This window comes from Phasianus colchicus, chromosome 32, assembly GCF_987193195.1.
Source record: "Phasianus colchicus chromosome 32, bPhaCol1.hap1.1, whole genome shotgun sequence".
Lineage (NCBI taxonomy): Eukaryota > Metazoa > Chordata > Aves > Galliformes > Phasianidae > Phasianus > Phasianus colchicus.
Window position 1 is genome coordinate 1,758,261 of NC_143467.1, and position 20,512 is coordinate 1,778,772.

Genomic DNA, 20,512 nt, shown 5'->3' on the forward strand with positions numbered 1-20,512 from the left:
CCTCTGTGTCCCTGTGTGTCCCTATAGGTCCCAGTGCGTCCCTATGGGTCTCTAGATGTCCCTATACATCCCTATGTGTCCCTATATGTCCCTCTGTGTCCCTATAGGCCCCTATATGTCCCAGTGCATCCCTATAGGCCCCTATATGTCCTTCTGTGTCCCTAGATGTCCATATAGGTCCCAGTGCGTCCCTATGTGTCCCTAGATGTCCCTCTGTGTCCCTATGTGTCCCTATATGTCCCAGTGCGTCCCTATAGTCCCCTATATGACCCTCCGCGTCCCTATGTGTCCCTAGATGTCCCTCTGTGTCCCTATGTGTCCCTATATGTCCCAGTGCGTCCCTATAGTCCCCTATATGACCCTCCGCGTCCCTATAGGCCCCTATATGTCCCTCTGTGTCCCTATAGGCCCCTATATGTCCCTCCGTGTCCCTATAGGCCCCTATAGGTCCCTCTGCGTCCCTATAGGCCCCTATATGTCCCTCTGTGTCCCTGTGTGTCCCTATAGGTCCCAGTGCGTCCCTATAGGCCCCTATATGTCCCTCTGTGTCCCTGTGTGTCCCTATAGGTCCCAGTGCGTCCCTATGGGTCTCTAGATGTCCCTATAGGCCCCTATATGTCCCTCTGTGTCCCTATATGTCCCAGTGTGTCCCTATAGGCCCCTATATGTTCCAGTGTGTCCCTATAGTCCCCTATATGTCCCTCTGTGTCCCTATAGGCCCCTATATGTCCCTCTGTTTCCCTATAGGCCCCTATATGTCCCTCCGCATCCCTATGGGTCCCTATATGTCCCTCTGTGTCCCAATGTGTCCCTATAGGTCCCAGTGCGTCCCTATGGTTCTGTAGATGTCCCTATACATCCCTATGTGTCCCTATATGTCCCTCCGTGTCCCTATAGGTCCCTATATGTCCCTCTGTGTCCCTGTGTGTCCCTATAGGTCCCTATATGTCCCTCCGTGTCCCCATAGGCCCCTATATGTCCCTCCGTGTCCCTATAGGCCCCTATATGTCCCTCTGTGTCCCTGTGTGTCCCTATAGGTCCCAGTGCGTCCCTATGGGTCTCTAGATGTCCCTATACATCCCTATGTGTCCCTATATGTCCCTCTGTGTCCCTATAGGCCCCTATATGTCCCAGTGCGTCCCTATAGTCCCCTATATGTCCCTCTGTGTCCCTATAGTCCCCTATATGTCCCTCTGTGTCCCTATATGCCCCTATATGTCCCAGTGCGTCCTTATGGGTCCCTATATGTCCCTCTGCGTCCCTATGGGTCTCTAGATGTCCCAGTGCATCCCTATAGGCCCCTATATGTCCTTCTGTGTCCCTAGATGTCCATATAGGTCCCAGTGCGTCCCTATAGGCCCCTAGATGTCCCTCTGTGTCCCTATGTGTCCCTATATGTCCCAGTGCGTCCCTATAGTCCCCTATATGTCCCTCTGTGTCCCTATAGGCCCCTATATGACCCTCTGTGTCCCTATGTGTCCCTATATGTCCCAGTGCGTCCCTATGGTTCTCTAGATGTCCCTCTGTGTCCCTGTGTGTCCCTATAGGTCCCAGTGCGTCCCTATAGTCCCCTATATGTCCCTCTGTGTCCCTATAGGCCCCTATATGTCCCAGTGCGTCCCTATAGTCCCCTATATGTCCCTCCACGTCCTTATGGGTCCCTATATGTCCCTCTGTGTCCCTGTGTGTCCCTATAGGTCCCAGTGCGTCCCTATGGGTCTCTAGATGTCCCTATAGGCCCCTATATGTCCCTCTGTGTCCCTATAGTCCCCTATATGTCCCTCTGTGTCCCTATAGGCCCCTATATGTCCCTCTGTTTCCCTATAGGCCCCTATATGTCCCTCCGCATCCCTATGGGTCCCTATATGTCCCTCTGTGTCCCAATGTGTCCCTATAGGTCCCAGTGCGTCCCTATGGGTCTCTAGATGTCCCTATACATCCCTATGTGTCCCTATATGTCCCTCTGTGTCCCTATAGTCCGCTATATGTCCCTCCGTGTCCCTATAGGCCCCTATATGTCCCTCTGTGTCCCTGTGTGTCCCTATAGGTCCCAGTGCGTCCCTATGGGTCTCTAGATGTCCCTATACATCCCTATGTGTCCCTATATGTCCCTCCGTGTCCCCATAGGCCCCTATATGTCCCTCTGTGTCCCTATAGGCCCCTATATGTCCCTCTGTGTCCCTATATGCCCCTATATGTCCCAGTGCGTCCTTATGGGTCCCTATATGTCCCTCTGCGTCCCTATGGGTCTCTAGATGTCCCAGTGCATCCCTATAGGCCCCTATATGTCCTTCTGTGTCCCTAGATGTCCATATAGGTCCCAGTGCGTCCCTATGTGTCCCTAGATGTCCCTCTGTGTCCCTATGTGTCCCTATATGTCCCAGTGCGTCCCTATAGTCCCCTATATGACCCTCCGCGTCCCTATAGGCCCCTATATGACCCTCTGTGTCCCTATATGTCCCAGTGCGTCCCTATGGTTCTCTAGATGTCCCTATAGTCCCCTATATGTCCCAGTGCGTCCCTATAGTCCCCTATATGTCCCTCCACGTCCTTATGGGTCCCTATATGTCCCTCTGTGTCCCTGTGTGTCCCTATAGGTCCCAGTGCGTCCCTATGGGTCTCTAGATGTCCCTATAGGCCCCTATATGTCCCTCTGCGTCCCTATAGGCCCCTATATGTCCCTCTGTGTCCCTGTGTGTCCCTATAGGTCCCAGTGCGTCCCTATAGGCCCCTATATGTCCCTCTGTGTCCCTCTGTGTCCCTATAGGTCCCAGTGCGTCCCTATGGGTCTCTAGATGTCCCTATAGGCCCCTATATGTCCCTCTGTGTCCCTGTGTGTCCCTATAGGCCCCTATATGTTCCAGTGTGTCCCCATAGGCCCCTATAGGTCCCTCTGCGTCCCCCACGATGCGGCGCCCACCTGGCGCAGGCGGTTGTAGACGTCGATGGCGCAGCGGCCGCGCAGGAACAGAGCGATGAGCAGCCGGGCGGCCGGGACCGAGCCGTGAGCTACAGCGATGTGCAGCGCCCTGCGCGGCGCCGGGTCAGAGGTCACGGGGTCAGAGGTCACGGGGGTCACGGGGGGGCACGGGGTCGGGGTCACGTGGGGACACGACATTATGGGGATACGGGGGGATTGGGGGGAATGGGGATGTGGGGTTACGTGGGGTCATGGGGTCACGTGGGGTCAGGGGACACAGGGGTCACGGGGTCAGAGGTCACGGGGGGTCACGGGGGGGCACGGGGTCGGGGTCACGTGGGGACACGACGTTATGGGGATACGGGGGGATTGGGGGGAAAATGGGGACGTGGGGTCACGTGGGGTCATGGGGTCACGTGGGGTCAGGGGACACAGAGGTCACGGGGTCAGAGGTCACGAGGGGTCACATGGGGTCACGGTGTCGGGGTCACTTGGGGACACGACGTTATGGGGATACGGGGGGATTGGGGGCAATGGGGACGTGGGGTTACGTGGGGTCATGGGGTCACGTGGGGTCAGGGGACACAGGGGTCACGGGGTCAGAGGTCACGGGGTGTCACGGGGGGTCACGGGGTCGGGGTCACGTGGGGACACGACGTTATGGGGATACGGGGGGATTGGGGGGAATGGGGACGTGGGGTTATGTGGGGTCATGGGGTCACGTGGGGTCAGGGGACACAGAGGCCACGGGGTCAGAGGTCACGGGGGTCACGGGGGGGCATGGGGTTGGGGTCACGTGGGGACACGATGTTATGGGGATACGGGGGGATTGGGGGGAACATGGGGACGTGGGGTTACGTGGGGTCATGGGGTCACGTGGGGTCAGGGGACACAGAGGTCACGTGGTCAGAGGTCACGGGGGTCACGGGGGGTCACGGGGTTGGGGGTCATGTGGGGGAGACGACGTTATGGGGATACGGGGGGATTGGGGGGAATGGGGACGTGGGGTTATGTGGGGTCATGGGGTCACGTGGGGTCAGGGGACACAGAGGTCACGGGGTCAGAGGTCACGAGGGGTCACGGGGGGTCACGGGGTCGGGGTCACGTGGGGACACGACGTTATGGGGATATGGGGGGATTGGGGGGAATGGGGACGTGGGGTCATGGGGTCACGTGGGGTCAGGGGACACAGAGGTCACGGGGTCAGAGGTCACGGGGGGTCACGGGGGGGCACGGGGTTGGGGTCACGTGGGGACACAATGTTATGGGGATACGGGGGGATTGGGGGGAACATGGGGACGTGGGGTTACGTGGGGTCATGGGGTCACGTGGGGTCAGGGGACACAGAGGTCACGGGGTCAGAGGTCACGAGGGGTCACATGGGGTCACGGTGTCGGGGTCACTTGGGGACACGACGTTATGGGGATACGGGTGGATTGGGGGGAACATGGGGACGTGGGGTCACGTGGGGTCATGGGGTCACTTGGGGTCAGGGGACACAGAGGTCACGGGGTCAGAGGTCACGGGGGGTCACGGGGGTCACGGGGTCGGGGTCAGGTGGGGACACGACGTTATGGGGATACGGGGGGATTGGGGGGAATGGGGATGTGGGGTTACGTGGGGTCATGGGGTCACGTGGGGTCAGGGGACACAGAGGTCACGGGGTCAGAGGTCACGAGGGGTCACATGGGGTCACGGTGTCAGGGTCACTTGGGGACACGACGTTATGGGGATACGGGGGGATTGGAATGGGGACGTGGGGTCACGTGGGGTCATAGGGTCACGTGGGATCAGGGGACACAGAGGTCACGGGGTCAGAGGTCACGGGGGGTCACGGGGGGTCACGGGGTTGGGGGTCATGTGGGGGACACGACGTTATGGGGATACGAGGGGATTGGGGGGAATGGGGACGTGGGGTTATGTGGGGTCTTGGGGTCACGTGGGGTCAGGGGACACAGAGGCCACGGGGTCAGAGGTCACGAGGGGTCACATGGGGTCACGGTGTCGGGGTCACTTGGGGACACGACGTTATGGGGATACGGGGGGATTGGGGGGAACATGGGGACGTGGGGTCACGTGGGGTCATGGGGTCACGTGGGGTCAGGGGACACAGGGGTCACGGGGTCAGAGGTCACGGGGGGTCACGGGGGGTCACGGGGTCGGGGTCACGTGGGGACACGACGTTATGGGGATACGGGGGGATTGGGGGAATGGGGACGTGGGGTTACGTGGGGTCATGGGGTCACGTGGGGTCAGGGGACACAGAGGTCACGGGGTCAGAGGTCACGGGGGGTCACGGGGGGTCACGGGGTCGGGGTCACGTGGGGACACGACGTTATGGGGATACAGGGGGATTGGGGGGAACATGGGGACGTGGGGTCACGTGGGGTCATGGGGTCACGTGGGATCAGGGGACACAGAGGTCACGGGGTCAGAGGTCACGGGGGGTCACGGGGGGTCACGGGGTCGGGGTCACGTGGGGACACGACGTTATGGGGATACGGGGGGATTGGGGGGAATGGGGACGTGGGGTTATGTGGGGTCATGGGGTCACGTGGGGTCAGGGGACACAGAGGCCACGGGGTCAGAGGTCACGAGGGGTCACATGGGGTCACGGTGTCGGGGTCAGTTGGGGACACGACGTTATGGGGATACGGGTGGATTGGGGGGAACATGGGGACGTGGGGTCACGTGGGGTCATGGGGTCACTTGGGGTCAGGGGACACAGGGGTCACGGGGTCAGAGGTCACGGGGGGTCACGGGGGTCACGGGGTCGGGGTCACGTGGGGACACGACGTTATGGGGATACGGGGGGATTGGGGGGAATGGGGACGTGGGGTTACGTGGGGTCGTGGGGTCACGTGGGGTCAGGGGACACAGAGGTCACGGGGTCAGAGGTCACGGGGGGTCTCGGGGGTCACGGGGTCGGGGTCATGTGGGGACACGACGTTATGGGGATACGGGGGGATTGGGGGGAATGGGGACGTGGGGTTATGTGGGGTCATGGGGTCACGTGGGGTCAGGGGACACAGGGGTCACGGGGTCGGGGATCAGAGGTCACGGGGTCACGAGGGTCACGGGGTCGGGGGTCATGTGGGGGACACGGAGTTATGGGGATACGGGGAGATTGGGGGGAATGGGGTTAAGGGGTCACATGGGATCGTGGGGTCATGGGGTTATGTGGGGTCAGGGAGTCATGGGGTCACGTGGGGTCAGGGTCACGAGGGTCACGGGGTCAGGGGTCATGTGGGGGACACTAAGTTATGGGGATAGAGGGGGATTGGGGGAATGGGGACACAGGGGTCAGGGGGTCACGTGGGGTCAGGGGACACAGGGGGTCGGGGGGTCATGGGGTCACGTGGGGCCTGGGGACACAGGGGTCACGGGGTCGGGGATCAGAGGTCACAGGGTCACGAGGGTCATGGGGTTGGGGGTCACATGGGGACATGGAGTTATGGGGATACGGGGGGATTGGGGGAATGGGGACGTGGAGTCAGGGGGTCACGTGGGATCAGGGGACACAGGGGTCATGGGATCGGGGGTCAGAGGTCACAGGGTCACGAGGGTCACGAGGGTCACAGGGTCGGGATTCGTGTGGGGGACAGGGAGTTATGGGGATAGAGGTGGATTGGGGGGAATGGGGACGTGGGGTTAAGGGGGTCATGTGGGGTCACAGGGTCATGTGGGGTCATAGGGTCACGTGGGGTCAAGGGACACAGGGTTATGGGGTCATGGGGTCAGGTGGGGACACAAAGTTATGGGGATTGGGGGGAATGGGGACATGGGTCAGGTGGTCATGTGGGGTCATGAAGTCACGTGGGGTCATGGGGTCACGTTGGGTCAAGGGACACAGGGTCACGGGGTCATGGGGTCAGGTGGGGACACGAAGTTATGGGGATACGGGGAGATTGGGTGGAATGGGAGCTTGGGTCAGGGGGTCACGTGGGGTCAGGGGTCACGTGGGGTCATGGGGCCACGTGGGGTCATGGGGTCACGTGGGGTCAGGGGACACAGGGGTCATGGGGTCAGGTGGGGATACGAGGTTATGGGGATATGGGGAGATTGGGGGGAATGGGGACGGGGGGAGAGGGGGTCATGTGGGGTCAGGGGGTTACGTGGGGTTGTGGGGTCACGTGGGGTCATGGGGTCACATGGGGGATATTGGGGGCATATGGGGGAATCCTTGAGGGGTTATGGGGGGTACTGGGGGAATATGGAGGGATACTGGGGGGATATGGGGGGATATTGGGGGATATTGGGGGATATGGGGGGATCTGGGGGGGATCTGGGGGGGATATTGGGGGTTATTGGGGGTTATTGGGGGATATGAGGTGATATGGGGGTTACAAGGGGGGATATTGAGGGATATGGGGGGATATGGGGGTACAAGGGGGGATATTGGGGGGATATTGAGGGATATTGGGGGATGTGGGAGGGATCTTGGGGGGATATCGAGGGATACTGGGGGATATTGGGGGGATATGGGGTGATATGGGGGTTACATGGGGGGATATTGAGGGATATGGGGGGGATCTGGGGGGATATTGGGGGATATTGGGGGGATGTGGAGGGGATCTGGGGGGATATTGAGGGATATGGGGGATATGGGGGTACAAGGGGGGATATTGGGGGATATTGGGGGGTATTGGGGGATATGGGGGATATTGAGGGATATTGGGGGATATTGGGGGATATTGGGGGATATTGGGGGATCTGGGGGGATATTGGGGGATATTGGGGGGATGTGGGGGGGATCTGGGGGGATATTGAGGGATCTGGGGGGATATTGAGGGATATGGGGGGATATGGGGGTACAAGGGGGGATATTGGGGGATATTGGGGGGTATTGGGGGATATGGGGGATATTGAGGGATATTGGGGGATATTGGGGGATATTGGGGGATCTGGGGGGATATTGGGGGGATATGGGGTGATATAGGGGTTACAAGGGGGGATATTGAGGGATATGGGGGGGATCTGGGGGGATATTGGGGGATATTGGGGGATGTGGGGGTACAAGGGGGGATATTGGGGGATATTAGGGTATATGGGGGGATATGGGGGTTACAAGGGGGGATATTGAGGGATATGGGGGGATATGGGGGTACAAGGGGGGATATTGGGGGATATTGGGGGATGTGGGAGGGATCTTGGGGGGATATCGAGGGATACTGGGGGATATTGGGGGGATATGGGGTGATATGGGGGTTACATGGGGGGATATTGAGGGATATGGGGGGATCTGGGGGGATATTGGGGGATATTGGGGGGATGTGGGGGGGATATGGGGGGATATTGAGGGATATGGGGGGATATGGGGGTACAAGGGGGGATATTGGGGGATATTGGGGGGTATTGGGGGATATGGGGGATATTGAGGGATATTGGGGGATATTGGGGGATATTGGGGGATCTGGGGGGATATTGGGGGATATTGGGGGATCTGGGGGGATATTGAGGGATCTGGGGGGATATTGAGGGATATGGGGGGATATGGGGGTACAAGGGGGGATATTGGGAGATATGGGGGGATATGGGGGGATATGGGGGTACAAGGGGGGATATTGGGGGATGTGGGAGGGATATGGGGGGGATATCGAGGGATACTGGGGGATATTGGGGGGATATGGGGTGATATGGGGGTTACAAGGGGGGATATTGGGGGATATGGGGGATATGGGAGGATATGGGGGGATATGGGGGTACATGAGGGGATATTGTGGGGATATGGGGGGAATACGGGGGATTATTGAGTGATATGGGAGGATGTTGGGGGATACTGGGGGGATATTGGGGGGATATGGGTGAAAATGGGAGGAGATGTGGGGGATATTGGGGAGATATGGGGGAATATTGGGGGGATATGGGGGATATGGGGGGATATGGGAGATATGGGGGATATGGGGGAGATATGGGGGAATATTGGGGGGATATGAGGGATATGGGGGGATATGGGGAATATGGGAGATATGGGGGGTTATTCAGTGATATGGGGCGATGTTGGGGAATATTGGGGGATATTGGGGGATTAGGGGGGGATATGGGGGATACTGGGGGATACTGGGGGGATATTGGGGGATATGGGGGGAGATATAGGGAAATATTGGGGGGATATGGGGGGTTATTGAGGGGATATGGGGGATGTTGGGGGATATGGGGGGATTTGGGGGGATACGGGGTGATATAGGGGGATATGGGGGATATGGGGGGAGATATGGGGGATATGGGGGGATATGGTGGGATATTGAGGGGATATTGGGGGGATATGGGGGGATATTGGAGGGATATGGGGGGATATGGGGGTTATGGGGGGATATGGGGGAGATATGGGGGAATACTGGGGGGATATGGGGGTTATTGAGTGATATGGAGGAGATGTTGGGGAATATTGGGGGATATTGGGGGGATATTGTGGGGATATGGGGGATATGGGGGGATATTGAGCGGATATTGGGGGGACATGGGGGGATATGGGGGAATATTGGGGGATATTGGGGGGATATAGGGGGATGTGGGGGATATGGGGGGACATGGGGGGATATTGGGGGATATTGGGGGGATATGGGGGGGATGTGGGGGAATATTGGGGGATATTTGAGAGGATATGGGGTGATGTGAGGGCATATTGGGGGATTTGGGGGGATACTGGGGGATATGGGGGATACTGGGGGATATGGGGGATACTGGGGGATATGGGGGGATATTGGGGGGTATGGGGGGGTATGGGGGATTGGGAGGATATGGGGGGATATTGGGGGGGGCCTGGGGGCACATGGGGACCCTGAGGGACATTGGGGGATATTGGGGACATGGGGGTGGATGTGGGGGGGATGTGGTGGGCGGTGGGGACACAGGGGGCAATGGGAACAATGGGGACACGGGGGACAATGGGGTCAAGGGGGAAAATGGGGTCAGTGGGATCAGTGGGGACACTGGGGAGATTGGGGGCAGTAGGGGACAATGGGATCAATGGGATCAGTGGGGGCATTGGGGGCACTGGGGGACAATGGGGTCAATGGGAACAATGGGGACAATGGGGACATTGGGGACATTGGGGGCAGCAGGGGACAATGGGGACATTGGGGGGCATTGGGGGACATTGGGAGCACTGAGGAACAATGGGGTCAAGGGGGACAATGGGGTCAAGGGGGACAATGGGGTCAGTGGGATCAGTGGGGACCATGGGGACATTGGGGGCATTGGGGGCATGGGGGACAATGGGATCAATGGGAACAATGGGGACAATGGGGACAATGGGGACATTGGGGACATTGGGGGCAGCAGGGGATAATGGGGACATTGGGGGACATTGGGGAGGCTGGGGAACAATGGGGTCAATGGGAACAATGGGGTCAAGGGGGACAATGGGGTCAAGGGGGACAATGGGGTCAGTGGGATCAGTGGGGACACTGGGGACATTGGGGGCAGTAGGGAACAATGGGGACATTGGGGGGCATTGGGGGCACTGGGGGACAATGGGGTCAATGGGAACAATGGGGACAATGGGGACATTGGGGACATTGGGGGCAGCAGGGGATAATGGGGACATTGGGGGACATTGGGGAGGCTGGGGAACAATGGGGTCAAGGGGGACAATGGGGTCAGTGGGATCAGTGGGGACACTGGGGACATTCGGGGCAGTAGGGGACAATGGGGACATTGGGGTCATTGGGGGCATGGGGGACAATGGGATCAATGGGAACAATGGGGACAATGGGGACAATGGGGACATTGGGGACATTGGGGGCAGCAGGGGATAATGGGGACATTGGGGGACATTGGGGGACATTGGGGAGGCTGGGGAACAATGGGGTCAAGGGGGACAATGGGGTCAGTGGGATCAGTGGGGACAATGGGGACATTGGGGGCAGCAGGGGCCAATGGGGACATTGGGGGACATTGGGGAGACTGGGGAACAATGGGGTCAAGGGGGACAATGGGGTCAAGGGGGACAATGGGGTCAGTGGGATCAGTGGGGACACTGGGGACATTCGGGGCAGTAGGGGACAATGGGGACATTGGGGGCATTGGGGGCATGGGGGACAATGGGATCAATGGGAACAATGGGGAACTGGGGACAATGGGGACATTGGGGACATTGGGGGCAGCAGGGGATAATGGGGACATTGGGGGACATTGGGGAGGCTGGGGAACAATGGGGTCAAGGGGGACAATGGGGACGATGGGATCAATGGGGACACTGGGGACAGTAGGGGACAATGGGGACATTGGGGGACATTGGGGGACATTGGGGAGGCTGGGGAACAATGGGGTCAAGGGGGACAATGGGGTCAGTGGGATCAGTGGGGACACTGGGGACATTGGGGGCAGTAGGGGACAACGGGATCAATGGGGACAATGGAATCAATAGGGACGCCGAGTCCGCCCGGGGTCACTCCCGGTCACGCCGAAGCCCCGCCCACTCCGGAGCAGTTCCCGTAAGGGGCGTGGCCTCGGCGGTGACGTCACGAAGCGGCCGCCAATGGGGGCGGGGCCGCGGGGTGGGGAGTTCCCGCCAAGGAACGGGGATTCCCCGCGGGGGGGGGGGGGGAGGGGGGGCAGCAGGGGGGGCGCGACGGGCGGCCGGGGAGAAGCGACGGACGGGGAATTAATGGGGGGTAATTAATGGGGGTTAATTAATGGGGGCGTTGATGGGGGTTAATGAATGAGGGGGTTAATGGGGGGTTAATAAATGAGGGGGTTAATGGGGGTTAATGGGGGGTTAATTAATGAGGGGATTAATGGGGGTTAATGGAGGTTAATGGGGGGTTAATTAATGAGGGGATTAATGGGGGTTAATGGGGGTTAATTAATGAGGGCGTTAATGGGGGTTAATGGGGGTTAATTAATGAGGGCGTTAATGGGGGTTAATTAATGAGGGAGTTAATGGGGGGTTGATGGGGGGTTAATTAATGAGGGGATTAATGGGGGTTAATGAGGGTTAATTAATGAGGGGGTTAATGGGGAGTTAATTAATGAGGGCGTTAATGAGGGTTAATGGGGGTTAATTAATGAGGGGATTAATGGGGGGTTAATTAATGAGGGGGTTCATGGGGGTTAATGGGGGGTTAATTAATGAGGGGATTAATGGGGGTTAATGAGGGTTAATTAATGAGGGGGTTAATGGGGAGTTAATTAATGAGGGCGTTAATGAGGGTTAATGGGGGTTAATTAATGAGGGGATTAATGGGGGGTTAATTAATGAGGGGGTTCATGGGGGGTTAATGAGGGGATTAATGGAAAATTAATGGGGGAATTAATGGAGGGAATTAATGGGAAATTAATGGGGGAAATTAGTGGGAAATTAATGGGGGGAATTAACGGGAAATTAATGGGAAATTAATAGGAAATTAGTGGGAAATTAATGGGGGGAAATTAATGGGAAATTAATGGGGGAGGTTAATGGGAAATTAGTGGGGGAAAATAATGGGAAAATAATGGGAAATTAATGGGGGAAATTAATGGGAAACTAATGGGGGAAATTAATAGGAAATTAATGGGAAATTAATGGGGGAATTAATGGGGGAATTAATGGGAAATTAATGGGGGAAATTAATGGGAAATTAATGGGGGGGAAGTTAATGGGAAATTAATGGGGGAAATTATTGGGATCGTTAAAGGGGTCTGTATGGGTTCATTAATGGGGGAAATTAATAGGGTCATTAATGGGGTCGTTAATGGGGGAAATTAATGGGGTCGTTAATGGGGGAAATTAATAGGATCATTAATGGGGTCGATAATGGGGGACATTAATGGGGCCGTTAATGGGGGAATTAATGGGGTCATTAATGGGGGAAATTAATAGGATCATTAATGGGATCAGTGGGGGACATTAATGGGGTCGTTAATGGGGTCATTAATGGGGTCATTAATGGGGTCGTTAATGGGGTCATTAATGGGGTCATTGATGGGGGAAATCAATGGGGTCAGTGGGGGTCATTAATGGGGTCATTAATGGGGTCCTTGATCTGGTCATTAATGGGGGAAATTAATGGGGTCCTTGATCTGGTCATTAATGGGGTCATTAATGGGGTCCTTGATCTGGTCATTAATGGGGGTCCTTGATCTGGTCATTAATGGGGGAAATTAATGGGGTCCTTGATGGGGGAAATTAATAGGATCATTAATGGGGTCAGTGGAGGTCATTAATGGGGTCGTTAATGGAGAAATTAATGGGGTCATTGATAGGGTCATTAATGGGGCAAATTAATGGGGTCCTTGATGGGGTCGTTAATGGGGGACATTAATAGGGTCATTAATGGGGGAAATTAATGGGGTCATTAATGGGGTCAGTGGGGGTCATTAATGGGTCATTAATGGGAGGGGTCTCATTAAGGGGGGGGTCCATTATTTGGGGGGGGGGGTTATGGGGGGGTCCATAGGGATGTGCTGTTATTTGGGGGGGGTCTCATTAAGGGGGGGGTCCATTATTTGGGGGGGGGGCTATGGGGGGGTCCATAGGGATGTGCCATTATTGGGGGGGGGGTCCCATAATTTGGGGGGGGGGTTGGGGGGGGTCTATAGGGAGATCCCATTATTTGGGGGGGGGGTTATGGGGGGGTCCATAGGGATGTGCCATTATTGGGGGGGTCTCATTAAGGGGGGGTCCATTATTTGGGGGGGGGGTTTATTGGGGGGGTCCATAGGGATGTGCCATTATTGGGGGGGGGGTCCCATAATTTGGGGGGGGGGGTTGGGGGGGGTCTATAGGGAGATCCCATTATTTGGGGGGGGGTTTGGGGGGGGTCCATAGGGATGTGCTGTTGTTGGGGGGGGTCTCATTAAGGGGGGGTCCATTATTTGGGGGGGGGGTTTATTGGGGGGGTCCATAGGGATGTGCCATTATTGGGGGGGGTCTCATTAAGGGGGGGGTCCATTATTTGGGGGGGGGGTTTGGGGGGGGTCTATAGGGATGTGCCATTATTGGGGGGGGTCTCATTATTTGGGGAGGGGGGGTTTATGGGGGGTCCATCGGGAGATCCCATTATTTGGGGGGGGGGTTATGGGGGGGTCCATAGGGATGTGCCATTATTTGGGGGGGGTCTCATTAAGGGGGGGGTCCATTATTTGGGGGGGGGGGGTTATGGGGGGGTCCATAGCGATGTGCCATTATTGGGGGGGGTCTCATTAAGGGGGGGGTCCATTATTTGGGTGGGGGGGTTATGGGGGGGTCCATAGGGATGTGCTGTTTTTGGGGGGGGTCTCATTATGGGGGGTCCATTATTTGGGGGGGGGCTATGGGGGGGTCCATAGGGATGTGCCATTATTGGGGGGGGGTCCCATTATTTGGGGGGGGGGGGTTGGGGGGGGTCCATAGGGATGTGCTGTTATTTGGGGGGGGGTCTCATTAAGGGGGGGTCCATTATTTGGGGGGGGGCTACGGGGGGGTCCATAGGGATGTGCCATTATTGGGGGGGGTCCATTATTTGGGGGGGGTTATGGGGGGGTCCATAGGGATGTGCTGTTTTTGGGGGGGGTCTCATTATGGGGGGTCCATTATTTGGGGGGGGGGGTTATGGGGGGGTCCATAGGGATGTGCCATTATTGGGGGGGGGTCTCATTATTTGGGGAGGGGGGGTTTATGGGGGGTCCATAGGGATGTGCTGTTATTGGGGGGGGGGGTCTCATTAAAGGGGGGTCCATTATTTGGGGGGGGGCTACGGGGGGGTCCATAGGGATGTGCCATTATTGGGGGCTTCTCATTAAGGGGGGGGTCCATTATTTGGGGGGGGGAGGGGTTTATGGGGGGGTCCATAAGGATGTGCCATTATTGGGGAGGGTCCCATTATTTGGGGGGGGGGTTTGGGGGGGGTCCATAGGGAGATTCCATTATTTGGGGGGGGGGTTTATGGGGGTGTCCATAGGGATGTGCCATTATTGGGGGGGTCTCATTAAGGGGGGGGTCCATTATCTGGGGGGGGGTTTATGGGGGGGTCCATAGGGATGTGCCATTATTGGGGAGGGTCCCATTATTTGGGAGGGGGGGTTTGGGGGGGGGTCCATAGGGAGATTCCATTATTTGGGGGGGGGGGTTTATGGGGGGGGTCCATAGGGATGTGCTGTTATTTCGGGGGGGCTCATTAAGGGGGGTCCATTATTTGGGGGGGGGGGTTTATGGGGGGGTCCACAGGGATGTGCCATTATTGGGGGGGGCGTCTCATTAAGGGGGGGTCCATTATTTGGGGGGGGTTATGGGGGGGTCCATAGGGATGTGCCATTATTGGGGGGGGGTCTCATTATTTGGGGAGGGGGGGTTTATGGGGGGTCCATAGGGATGTGCTGTTATTTGGGGGGGGTCTCATTAAGGGGGGGGTCCATTATTTCAGGGGGGGGTTTATGGGGGGGTCCATAGGGATGTGCCATTATTGGGGGGGGGTCCCATTATTTGGGGGGGGGGGTTGGGGGGGGTCCATAGGGATGTGCTGTTATTTGGGGGGGGGTCTCATTAAGGGGGGGTCCATTATTTGGGGGGGGGCTACGGGGGGGTCCATAGGGATGTGCCATTATTGGGGGGGGGTCCATTATTTGGGGGGGGGGTTTATGGGGGTGTCCATAGGGATGTGCTGTTGTTGGGGGGTCTCATTAAGGGGGGGTCCATTATTTGGGGGGGGGGGTTTATGGGGGGGGTCTATAGGGATGTGCCATTATTGGGGGGGGTCCATTATTTGGGGGGGGTTATGGGGGGGTCCATAGGGATGTGCTGTTTTTGGGGGGGGTCTCATTATGGGGGGTCCATTATTTGGGGGGGGGGGTTATGGGGGGGTCCATAGGGATGTGCCATTATTGGGGGGGGGTCTCATTATTTGGGGAGGGGGGGTTTATGGGGGGTCCATAGTGATGTGCTGTTATTTGGGGGGGGTCTCATTATGGGGGGTCCATTATTTGGGGGGGGGGGTTATGGGGGGGTCCATAGGGATGTGCCATTATTGGGGGGGGGTCTCATTATTTGGGGAGGGGGGGTTTATGGGGGGTCCATAGGGATGTGCTGTTTTTGGGGGGGGTCTCATTATGGGGGGTCCATTATTGGGGGGGGGGTTTATGGGGGGGTCCATGGGGATGTGCCATTATTGGGGGGGGGTCTCATTATTTGGGGAGGGGGGGTTTATGGGGGGTCCATAGGGATGTGCTGTTATTGGGGGGGGGGGGTCTCATTAAAGGGGGGTCCATTATTTGGGGGGGGGCTACGGGGGGGTCCATAGGGATGTGCCATTATTGGGGGCTTCTCATTAAGGGGGGGGTCCATTATTTGGGGGGGGGAGGGGTTTATGGGGGGGTCCATAAGGATGTGCCATTATTGGGGAGGGTCCCATTATTTGGGGGGGGGGTTTGGGGGGGGTCCATAGGGAGATTCCATTATTTGGGGGGGGGGTTTATGGGGGTGTCCATAGGGATGTGCCATTATTGGGGGGGTCTCATTAAGGGGGGGGTCCATTATCTGGGGGGGGGTTTATGGGGGGGTCCATAGGGATGTGCCATTATTGGGGAGGGTCCCATTATTTGGGAGGGGGGGTTTGGGGGGGGGTCCATAGGGAGATTCCATTATTTGGGGGGGGGGGGTTTATGGGGGGGGTCCATAGGGATGTGCTGTTATTTCGGGGGGGCTCATTAAGGGGGGTCCATTATTTGGGGGGGGGTTTATTGGGGGGGTCCATAGTGATGTGCTGTTATTTCGGGGGGGCTCATTAAGGGGGGTCCATTATTTGGGGGGGGGGGTTTATGGGGGGGTCCACAGGGATGTGCCATTATTGGGGGGGTCTCATTAAGGGGGGGGGTCCATTATTTGGGGGGGGGTCCCACTCACGTGTCCCCATCCTCGTCCTGCCTGGTGGCGGCGGCGATGGCAGCGGCCAGTTGGGTACCGGGGAGGGGGGGGGGCAACGCCGCCATCATGGGGGGGGGGGGAAGATCGAGACCCCCCCCCAACGATAAAAGGTGGGGGGGGGCGAAAGCCAACGGCCCCCCCGGCAACAGAGGCAGAGGGAAGTCCTCCAGGAGGCCTGGAATTCGGGAGGGGAGGGGGGGGGGGTTAAATTTTGGGGGGGAGGGGGGGGTCTCATGGAAGGGGGGGTCCATTATTTGGGGGGGGGGGCTATGGGGGGGTTATGGGGGATATGGGGGGGGTCGTGGGGGGGTCATGAGGGTCTGTGGGGGGGATAAGGGAGTTACGGGGGGGCCTTGGGGGGGGTCATGGGGGTCTATGGGGGCTTGGGGGGGTCGTGGGGGGGTCATGGGGGTCTATGGGGGTTATGGGGGGGGGATGAGGGATATGGGGGGGTCGTGGGGGGGTCATGGGGGTCTACGGGGGAGATGAGGGGGGTGTGGGGGGTCGTGGGGGGGGTCGTGCGGGGGGTCATGGGGTCTATGGGGGGATAAGGGGGATGTGGGGGGGTCGTGGGGGGGTCATATTGGTCTATGGGGGGGATAAGGGGGGTGTGGGGGGGTCGTGGGGGGGGGGTCATGGGGGTCTATGGGGGCTTGGGGGGGGTCGTGGGGGGGGTCATGGGGGTCTATGGGGGTTATGGGGGGGGATGGGGGATATGGAGGGGTCATGGGGGTCTATGGGGGTTACGGGGGGGGTATAAGGGATATGGGGGGGTCGTGGGGGGGTCATATTGGTCTATGGGGGGGATAAGGGGGGTGTGGGGGGGTCGTGGGGGGGGTCATGGGGGGGGTCATGGGGTCTATGGGGGGATATGGGGGATGTGGGGGGGTCTTGCGGGGGGTCACGGGGGTCTATGGGGGTTATGGGGGGGGGTATGAGGGATATGGGGGGTCGTGGGGGGGTCATATTGGTCTATGGGGGGGATAAGGGGGGTGTGGGGGGGTCGTGGGGGGGGTCGTGGGGGGGTCATGGGGTCTATGGGGGGTTAAGGGAGTTATGGGGGGGCCATGGGGGGGTCATGGGGGTCTATAGGGGCTTGGGGGGGGTCTTGGGGGGGGTCATGGGGTCTATGGGGGGATAAGGGGGATGTGGGGGGGTCGTGGGGGGGTCACGGGGGTCTATGGGGGTTATGGGGGGGGGATGAGGGATATGGGGGGGTCGTGGGGGGGTCATATTGGTCTATGGGGGGGATAAGGGGGGTGTGGGGGGTCGTGGGGGGGGTCGTGGGGGGGGTCATGGGGGTCTATGGGGGCATAAGGGAGTTATGGGGGGGCCATGTGGGGGTCATGGGGGTCTATGGGGGCTTGGGGGGGGTCTTGGGGGGGTCATGGGGGTCTATGGGGGTTATGGGGGGGGGAAGGGGGATATGGGGGGGTCGTGGGGGGGTCATATTGGTCTATGGGGGGGATAAGGGGGGTGTGGGGGACTCGTGGGGGGGGTCATGGGGGTCTATGGGGGCTTGGGGGGGTCGTGGGGGGGGTCATGGGGGTCATGGGGGGGGTATGAGGGATATGGGGGGGTCGTGGGGGGGTCATATTGGTCTATGGGGGGGATAAGGGGGGTGTGGGGGGGTCGTGGGGGGGGTCTGTAGGGTCTATGTGGGCTTGGGGGGGTCGTGGGGGGGGTCCTGGGGTTCTATGGGGGTTATGGGGGGGGATGAGGGATATGGGGGGGTCGTGGGGGGGTCATATTGGTCTATGGGGGGGATAAGGGGGGTGTGGGGGGTCGTGGGGGGGGTCGTGGGGGGGGGTCATGGGGGTCTATGGGGGGATAAGGGAGTTATGGGGGGGCCATGGGGGGGCATGGGAGTCTATAGGGGTTTGGGGGGGGTCTTTGGGGGGGTCCTGGGGGTCTTTGGGGGTTATGGGGGGGGTATGAGGGATATGGGGGGGGTCGTGGGGGGGTCTATGGGGGGGGTCATAGGGAAAAGGGGGGTTGTGAGGGGGTCTTGGGGGGGGATGGGGGGAGGATGAGGGTCTGGGGGGGGGAAAAGGGAATTCGGGGGGGGTCATGGGGGGGTCGAGGGGGGGTTATGGGGGTCACTGGGGGTTCTATGGGGTTGGGGGTCCCTTGGGGGGGGGGGTTCCATTGGGGGGGGTCACATGGGGGGGCTTAAGGGGGGGGGCAGTGGGGGATGTAGGGGATGGGGGGGGGGGCTAAGGGGGGGTTATGGGACGTTGTGACAATGGGGGATTCAAGGGGGGGGTCCTGCGAGGGGGGGGGGGCCACAGGGGGGGATTCAAGGGGGGGTCACATGGGGGGGGGTCCCATGGGGGGGGTCCCATGGGGGGGGTTCTGGGGGGGGTTCCAAGGGGGGGTGTCCAGGGGGGGTCCCAAGGGGGGGATTCCTATAGGGGGGGTGAAGAGGGGGTCCCATGGGGGGGGGTCCCAAGGGGGGGGTCTAAAGGGGGGGGATTCCTATAGGGGGGTTGAAGGGGGGAGTCCCATAGGGGGGGGTCCCACGTGGGGGGGGCCAAGGGTGGGTGTCCAGGGGGGGGTTTAAAGGGGGGGATTCCTATAGGGGGGTTGAAGGGGGGGTCCCATGGGGGGGGTTCTGGGGGGGGTTCCAAGGGGGGGTGTCCAGGGGGGGTCCCAAGGGGGAGGATTCCTATAGGGGGGTTGAACGGGGGGTCCCATAGGGGGGGTCCCAAGGGGGGGTCTCAAGGGGGGGGGTCTAAAGGGGGGGGATTCCTATAGGGGGGTTGAAGGGGGGGTCCCATAAGGGGGGTCCTAAGGAGGGGGTCCCAAGGGGGGGTTCCGGGGGGGGTCTAAAGGGGGGGGAAGTGGGTTCCCATAGGGGGGGGGGGTCCAAAAAGTGGTGTCCCAAGGGGGGGGAGGTCCCAAGGGGGGGGCATTCCTATAGGGGGGTTAAAGGGGGGGTCCAATAGAGGGGACCAATGGGGGGTGTCCCAAGGGGGGGGTCCCATAAGGGGGGTTCCGGGGGGGTCCCAAGGGGGGGGGGATCCCTATAGGGGGTGGTTTTTGGGGGGGGGGGGGGTTACTGTATGGAGGGGTCCCAAGGGGGGGGGGGGCGCAAGTGGGGGGGGGGTCTTATAGGGGGGTTCCATAGAGGGGTGGTTATGGGGGGGGGTCATGGGAGTCCCGACGGTTCCTCACCTGTGCAGAATGTGGGGGGGGTCCTTCCTCCTCCCCCCCCCATCGGAGGACTCCCGGAAGCGGTGGGGGTCCCTTCGGGGGGGGGGGTTCGATTCCCCGTCCCCCCCCCCACCCCCTTTATGTTTCTTTCCAGGGGTGATGGGGGGGGTCGGAAAATGCGAACCGGGGGTTTCGGGGGGGGGTCCCCTCAATGCCGAACGTCGTTTCCGGAGAGGCAGAGACCTTTCGGGGTGGGGGGGTCCCCGGGGGGGGGCGCAGCGCAGATCCATGGGTCCCTCCTCCGCCATAGGGACCCCCCCCCACCCTTCCCCCCACCGCGCCTCGATGGGTGCGACCCCGCAGTGCCCCCCCCCCCCCCACTTTCAGACCCCCACCCCCCCCCCCAATTCTCCCGGACCCCTTTAAGGGGGTTTATGGGGTTTTTTTGGTTTTTCTCCCGGGCGGGGGGGGAGGAAGAGGAGGGGGGGGGGGCCCGAATTTCTTTCCGCCCCAATACCGAAACGGGGAATCCGGGAGGGGGCGGGGCGGGGGCGGAGCCACGCCCATTTTGGAGGCGGAGCCGAAGCGAAGGTGGGCGTGGTTTGAGCGCACGG

General features: G+C 59.6%; 1 protein-coding gene across 1 annotated transcript in view; it reads right to left on the bottom strand.

Annotated features, from left to right (window-relative positions):
* The window catches only part of BCL3 (BCL3 transcription coactivator), a 42,159-nt gene extending 21,892 nt beyond the window's left edge, over window positions 1–20,267 (bottom strand). Inside the window, exons 1-3 of the mRNA XM_090128227.1 lie at window positions 19,920–20,267; window positions 16,722–16,917; window positions 2,921–3,029 (exon numbers count right to left, since the gene is read on the bottom strand). Of these exons, the coding sequence (XP_089984353.1) occupies window positions 2,921–3,029; window positions 16,722–16,917; window positions 19,920–19,962 (348 nt within the window). The 5' untranslated portion in view covers window positions 19,963–20,267. The remainder of the gene's footprint in view (window positions 1–2,920; window positions 3,030–16,721; window positions 16,918–19,919) is intronic.
* Between the last annotated feature and the right edge of the window lie 245 nt (window positions 20,268–20,512).